General features: G+C 34.9%; 1 protein-coding gene across 3 annotated transcripts in view; it reads left to right on the top strand.

The window, feature by feature from the left end:
* The first annotated feature begins 2,124 nt into the window (after positions 1–2,124).
* Positions 2,125–8,138, top strand: part of creb1b (cAMP responsive element binding protein 1b) — a 16,083-nt gene continuing 10,069 nt past the window's right edge. For 2 of the 3 annotated variants that reach the window (XM_005167700.6, NM_001017818.1), the window contains 4 exon segments: positions 2,125–2,239; positions 5,913–5,994; positions 6,532–6,644; positions 6,813–6,959. In XM_005167700.6, coding sequence (XP_005167757.1) covers positions 6,540–6,644; positions 6,813–6,959 — 252 coding nt within the window. In that variant the 5' untranslated portion in view covers positions 2,125–2,239; positions 5,913–5,994; positions 6,532–6,539. 3 annotated transcript variants of the gene reach the window in all.

Below are 8,138 nucleotides of genomic sequence, written 5' to 3'. Positions count from 1 at the left end.
TTTTTTGTCCCCATATTTTAAATATTTAATATATTTACTCGTTCTGCACTATGGCTCCAGGAGCCACTGCATTTCATGCCCCATTCGGTGGCAGAAGAAAAGACTGGAATTTTTTGTGATCCATTTCTAAATGCATGCTTCACATAATGGATTTATTTAGTAAGAGCATGGTAATAATTGCAATTTACCAAAACTGACTATCATGGTATTCCTCTCCATTTATAATGAGGTATGTTTGCGAATTTAGCATGTTCAATTCAGATAGGAAAGCCAGCGTCGACTAGTGCTAATAATAGGGTGATTTGTCTTTGTCTTGAAAATTTATGTTGAATTAATTATTAATTGATGAACACGATGGTTTTGTTTTGCATATGATGGATTGCCAATACACAGTTAACAACTAAAACTCACTGCTGGATAACATAACCATATAGCTTACGGGTTGCAGCTAGTGAACTTCAATACATCTTCATTAAGCAAATAGGTGTATCATGAGTTACAAATTTAAATACCATGGTTAAACTACATTGTAGCAAAGCATGGTTAATTTGTGGTTACCATAATTTAACTAAATAAAAGTAGCTTTTTATTGGTTGAAAACCTATACTGTAGAAATTACATTTCAAAATATAAACAAAATTTACTAAAACATAAATTCAGGTAATCTGTGATACTTTTTCGATTTGGACTTCAGCTCTCTTTTTCAATGTCTAACTAATTAGAACCACAAATTAGACTGTTTGGAAATCCCTAAGATGTTTCCTAACCAAGAAAGCATTATATAAACATTATCGAGAAAATCAATCCATGCCACACCTATTAGTATTTTTTAAGACAGGTCACTTCGTAATCTAGCACATGAAAAAGGCTGGAGTTTTCATGGCCTTAAAAAGTATATACTTGCCATATTTATGCATGCTAAACACAATTTTAACATTTTTTTTTGTGAGTGATTGTGTGTTTAAGTATGAAATAGAGACTGAGTGTGTGGGCAGTATGAGTGTGTGTGCGTAAGTGTGGGTGTGGGTGTTTATTCATTTGTTTCAAAAACACAGATTTCTTTACAATTTAAAATGGCATCTTTGGATATATTTTCTTCTGGAGATACTGCTGTCCTAAAAACAAACAAAAAAATGTAAATAAAAAAAAAATTGACACATACCTTATGAGCGTTATTACAGAACATTTTGGCGCATTTAAAACCTCGACTTTTCCAATCCTCGGTATACCTTGAAAACGGTTATTCTTCCACGCCTAGTAAGGTGTGTGTGTGTGTGTGTGTGTGTGTGTGTGTGTGTGTGTGTGTGTGTGTGTGTGTGTGTGTGTGTGTGTACACAAACATTGTAGCCTATATTCCATCTTTGTTGTCATTAAACTTATAAAGTCTCTCAATGCATATTTTCCCAATCGAAGGCTGTCCAAGATAAGCCAAATCATGTTGCAAATATGATTGATAAGGAGGAACAAAAAAAATGTTCGAAAGAAAAAAAAATCTAAAAGCTTCATATATATTTTGTTTCTTGAACAGATCACAAACATAATTTAACAACAATTGCGAACATTGTCTTATTTATTATGACAGCTTCATGTCCTTTACATTAATCTCAGAATCCTGTCACTGACCTGATCATCCAATTTTGATGAGAGCGAATTCCTAATTGTCAAGTGCCCTGCCTTGATTTTGTATGTTTAGCTTGTAAAATACATATTTGCCAAATTATTTACTAATAAAACACTAGTAAGGAACAAGGGGGAAATGCCACTACATAAATATTTGTACTACGTCTTTTATCCTCACCCACGGTTAATATAAAGTAGGCCTATATTTAACAGATGAGGTAGACAACAAGGACAAATTTTTTTTTAATTAACCAAAATGTTAGTTTCGTTATGTTAATGTCCATCTTCCACAGGGCGTAATAAAATAAACGGTTTCATCAAGAAAGAGAAAGCGAGAGAGATGCTCGTTGGCAAACTATCACCAGGAAATCGCGTTCGCGCCATTTCGTTCGGCTTCGGCGTCACTTCGTTTATATCCGTCACCACTCGGCTATTTCCGGCCCACTCTCGGTCGCTTTCGCCCAGTGCAGTGGGGTTGATGATCGGATTTTCGTCTCGTTCTCTGTGTTGTTGTTCTCGGTGACGCGACGGAGGTGTAGCCTGACGCGGTCTCTTACGTGTCGGCCTGAATAAAAGTGGAGCTCCGAGGGCTCGAGAGTGACGGAAGGAGTCTGTATCGGTAAGAGGAGACAAGTGTCCGGAGGGAAAGGGCTCGTCCAGAATGGCATAAGAGTCTGGTTTGGGTTCGGCCCGTTGGAAACAAAGAGATCATGGCGGCTGTAGTTGTTGCATGGAGAGGGAGGGGAGGCAAAACGGGAGACCAACTCAAACCCAGGGTGGGAAATCTTGATGCATGGTTGATCGTTTAAAATGCAAAGAAATATGGATGCACAACACCCCTGGTTTTCTTTATGCATCTGTACAGATCATATATGTGGGTTTTCCCCTTTCTTGTTAAATTGTTTCACGCCCTGGTTTCAAAAATGTGTGCTGCTAGGTGAATTCAGGATGTAATACTCTTAACGTTATATCATTCAGCAATGATTTAATCTTCTCTAATATCGTTGATTCATTGTGCGATTTATTGGACACGCCCTGATTATATTGCAGTCCTCCTGGGCTGAGTTATTATTGAAGTTTCATTATGCACGTTTTTAAACGAGCACCCTAAAGCAAATAACGTTAGATGTGGTTATATAAAAGTATAGCAAACTTTTTAATATCTGAACATTTCAGATGGCTAATAAAGAAATGCTAAATTGTTGCATGTTTTACATTAAGTTGCACCAGCCGATTTCAATACATGCTATTTAGATGATGCATGTTAAAGCATTTCTTCTGGTTTGCCAACAGTGTTTTTGAAATAACTAAACCGCGTTATTTTTTTGTTTTTTTTTTACATCAGTAGGTTTAATTTTAGATGCATGCTCGTTTTTAGATGTCAAGATTTACGAATGTACAGCAGCTACACGTTTCCGTGAATAATCTGTCTGGCAGAAAATAGGATTTGAAAAGTAGAGGGAGAACTATGCATGACCAATCAAACCACAGATAGACTATGAGCGTCATGAGATCACATTACTGTCTGTTCACGCTTTCTGCCATGCTGGAGCTCGCTCCCTCTCCTCATCTTTTCTATTTCAAGATTCTGCTATTGGTCTTTGTTTCACACCCAATGAGAATGTACAATACATTACATTTTTGTACATATTTGATCATTAATACACCCACTTAGCATTATTTGATGATTTTTGATATTGTACCATTATATACTTTATGTATTTTATATTTTTCAAAGTTAAGTGTAATCTTACCAGGGATAGAAAAACAATTATACTAATAATAATTTTTGATGTGATATTTGTGTGATAGGTTTTGAGTCTGTTGCTCACATTGCTATTTGTGATGGTACATTTTATTTAGGGAACTGGTGGGACATTGTTGGTATGTTGTTTCATGTGTAAATGTATTAAATAGGATTTACAATCATGATGCAGGTTAGCTCGTGATATATAAAACACTGTCTATTTTACTTTGATATTTGCTTCATTGTGTTTATTTACAACTGTAGGTTGTTTCGTATATGCATATAATAACTTGCATAAATATATTTATACGTCACTCCTCTACAAAATCATCCCAATTAACCTAAAGGCTTTGCAAACTTGAGTCATCTAGTAAAATTGTGTGTGTGTGTATATATATATATATATATATATATATATATATAATTTTTTATTTTTTAATTAACTTTTTTCCAAGAAATTGCAAGTGGATAAAAATAAAGCTCTGGCTCTGACTTAAATGGCTCTATTTGAAAAGCTTTTACTTTAGATTAAGTGGGATGATTTTGTAGGAGTGAAATATAAATATCTCTTTTTAAGGTAATTTATTAAATGTGAGAAAAACTAAACCACAATGAAGCAAATATTAAAAGTAAATTAAACAGTCTACCTGTATTCAGGTACAATAATAAATAATCAAATTTAAGAACGCTGCAGTCTTCATTATTATTTCAATAAATATCATTTTATTAAACGTCTTTATGCACATGTAAAAGGCTCTGAACTCTTTTAAAATTCTCTCATAGTCACAGGCCTTAAAAACACATGCAGATGATAAAAGATCTGCGGTGTCAAACAAATCCTGTGTGTGTTTATCCTGTGTTATTTGGTTATCTATAATCCCTACTTAACATTTCCTATCTTGCGATGTGACTATTGCTAATGCACACTTTGCGATATCAGTGCTCAAACAATATATATTGTGTATATATTGTGCATCAAACAAGCAAACCTAGGTAAGAATCTGCAAACAGGGGTCTCAGCATACTTTCACATGAACTCAGATCCGTGTCATCTTTAGTTCTCATCAAATATGTTATAATAATCTTTAGATTAAGTCTTAAAAATGACAGTGGGAACATCAAATTAATCATGACTAAATGCATCATTTTCATTTTGGTCCAAGCATGAACACTACGTTGTATATTAAGTCTATAGTATTTTAGTTAGTTATTCTACCTGTGCAGAGTAGTCTAGAGGTCAGATACTTCAGTATCTACACATGCTGTTGTCAAGGGACATCAGGACTGCATTCGCAGCATATTGTGATGCACTCTCAGTAAAAGCTCTATATGATGACATTTTATTACAGTACTTAATTTTTATCACTGTCCAGTGCACTAGTAATTTTACAATCTTATATTAGATGTTATTGTAGACCAGTGCAGAAATAAAGTTTTTCAGAGCACCAGGGGGGCTTGGCTCTGGGATTTTCTTTAATGAGAACCTACAATCTTTTTTAATTTCACACTGGGACTTTGATTAATTTCCATTGTGCACTGTAATGCATTAGATGTATTAGCGTGGCTTATTTAGGCATACATTTGAAATGAAGAATGCCTGTTTTCTGTGCTAAACCATTAAAGGTCAGCAAGTGCAGTGGATTCTGATCGCAAACATGTTCAGCAAAGATTCAGCAGTTGGTTTCTCTATCTAAAAAATAGGATACGTTGATTTGGGACTTTACATATTTAATGCATGTTTGTTCCAGGACAGGGAATGATCCAGTGGATCTTTAGAGTTGCAGTCTCCGTTTTTGGACAAAATAGCCAGCGTATTGATTCATAACCATGCTTGTCTTGAGTGCAGGAAATCTGCACCCTTATTTCCGACATGATGTCAAATGATTAAATTAAACTCCATATAGAGTTGCAGCACAGGAATGATCTAGCTGTGTTTAATAATGAGTGTCTATATTTGTATATTCTAAAATTAGCATCTCTTTCCAAGAAAGAGCCAGAGCTTCATTTTTATCTGCTTGTCTTATCCATTTAAACATTTTGCAGTTTTATATTAAACCTTTTTGGGATTATTTGATCATGTTGAAATATTGCAACAGCTAAAAGGATCATTGAACTGTTACTCTTTTGTATGCATTATTTCTAATGGCAATGGAACAAAACCACCACACAACATTATAAATAACCCAATAAAAAACATATTAGATTTATAACAAAGCCTAATGCACATGTATATACGCAAGTCACTGATATCAAGGAAGGAAGGAACCATTTAATCTGGCATTACTTACATTAATGGCACCACAGAGTTCCACTCCACAAATGTCATTGTAAAAATTTTACATTAAAACAATTATGCACTTGTAACTTGTTAAACCTGTAATTTAAAATGACACTTCAATCTCATTACTTTTAATAGTATTAACGGTCACTGTCTTCCAACAATATCATCAGTTTTACCATCTATCATTGACATGTGGAGTAGGAGTTCAATTAGTAATGTCAAAATTATTGCCTAGTACAGTGATTTCTCTGTCTGTATGGTCAGATTTCCGCAGTAGCAGAGGAGTAAAGACCTACAGGATTCAGCGGATTGTGTGAAAATTCTGTCTAGATTCCCCCTCATATAGGTATGTATGATGTATCTGCAATGTAACAAATACATGGTTTGAATCAGATGAATTGGGGGGAAAAATTAGAAAATTAATTTCCTGTTTATGCCCAGTTTAAGATCATGTAATTTATTTTTAGAATTCTGCAGTATTCCATAACACACTTAAAATATAGATTCTTTTGATATAATAAAATATAATATAATAGTTATTTATTGTCTTCAAATGGAACATTAAAAAAACTTTTCTATTTCACAAAAGGTTCTTAAGATTTTTAAAATCTTTTCACACTAAGACAAAGCTATTGAACAATGGTTTACTATGAATTTGTGTTTTTGAAAAAAAAAAACATTTGCAACCTTGAGTATACAATAATGCTATGCTTTAAATTTCACTTGCTTTTATCCAAAATAAAGCCTAACACTAACACACTGAAATCCTAAAAAATGAGTAACAATCATATATTGCTAAGTAATGTTAAAAATGTAACAATTAGCTTACATATAGTTTGCCGTATCGATCCATTGTTTAAATTTCCATTATATTTCTCACCAGCTAACTCAATGACCATGGAGTCGGGAGCCGATGCCCAGCAGGGTGCAGACACTGCTGTCTCTGAAACTGAGAGCCAACAGATTACACAGGCCCAAATTGCCACTCTTGCACAGGTAAAAATAAAAATACTAATCAATTGCTTATAGTGGATATAGTAGAAAAATGACATATTGCAATTCATTTTAATATCTGATTTAAAAAAAATAATAATAATAATAGTTGTAAATACAAAAAAAGTGAGATTGGAGTCAGGATGACAGTGTGTGTGATGTGTTGGTCAGGTAACAATGGCTGCCGGGCATGGAAGTGCCACAGCACCTACAGTCACCCTGGTGCAGCTGCCTAATGGTCAGACGGTGCAGGTGCATGGAGTGATCCAGGCTGCTCAACCTTCAGTCATTCAGTCACCACAGGTGCAGACTGTCCAGGTAAGACATCTTAACACATCCATTGGGTCTGAGACTCATTTTCACCTGATATGGGTGCGTTTTCTGTGATTCAAATCACAGTTGGATATAGAGCTGGGTGATTTGGCCTAGATCTAAATCTTGATTAATTAAACATTAAGTCAATTACGATTGAAGAACAATTCTTTTATTTTACACATGACCCCACACAAAGTGGAGTAATTAATTAAGTAATTTTAAAAGAAATTAACCTGAAAAAATTTGATCGATTATAGGTTCTGAATGTCGATTCAGATTATTTTTCATAGTTGGTCAGCAGAGCGTCTTTACAATTTTTTTAATCTCTTGATCACTTGTGTTCAGATTACGTCAAGACCATTCCCACTTATTCTGTTATGCGGTTCGTCATTTACATAAAACACTCAATTCACTGAGTGCTCCCATGTAACATCTTCTATGGCCAGTTTCATAGCGAGAATTGTGTACTGAAGATCTAGATTGTCATTGTCATGATTGTCATGTAGATTGACATGAGGGAACTGTTATGTAGCTTTAATTTAGTTATTGCTCTTAAGATATAACTACTTACTAGGAGCATGTCTTTGGTGCCAATTTGGATTTATCAGTCAACTTAAGTTGCATGTTTTGGGACGGTGGGAGGAACCCAGGAGATATCCACGTGAGCACAGGGAGAACATGTAAACTCCGCACAGAAACGTCGGCTAGCGTGGTAAGGACTTGAACCAGTGACGCTCTTGCTGTGAGCCAACAGTGCTAACCACTGGGCCACCGTGCCACCCGTCTAGAAAAGAATGAGAAGTAGGGGTGGAAGGGGGGATTCTTAAAAAACGAAGATGGCTGTTAAATGGAACTTAGGGTATTTATAGTGGCTTAGGAATCATCTGATTGGTGAATCATTGGATGATGCAGGACCTGCCGCAAGCAATCATAGGCACATGATCCTCTCGTAATTAGTAATAATTTAAAATTAATAAACTTAACTTCAATCATGATCTGTATTTGAATCACAATTTCTGAATGTTTTCTGAATGTGCTTTCTTACAGCATGTCCCAAAACCATGTTTTTGTTCATTAGGAAAAAAAAAGTTTTTAGGCAGTTTGAAGAGTTTACATTAAGACAATATCAAATCAAATAATGTTTTCAGCTACCACAGGACACGGAAGAAAAAAAAAAAGTCA

The sequence above is a fragment of the Danio rerio genome, chromosome 9 (assembly GCF_049306965.1).
Source record: "Danio rerio strain Tuebingen ecotype United States chromosome 9, GRCz12tu, whole genome shotgun sequence".
Lineage (NCBI taxonomy): Eukaryota > Metazoa > Chordata > Actinopteri > Cypriniformes > Danionidae > Danio > Danio rerio.
This window is presented reverse-complemented; position numbering and strand designations above follow the sequence as displayed.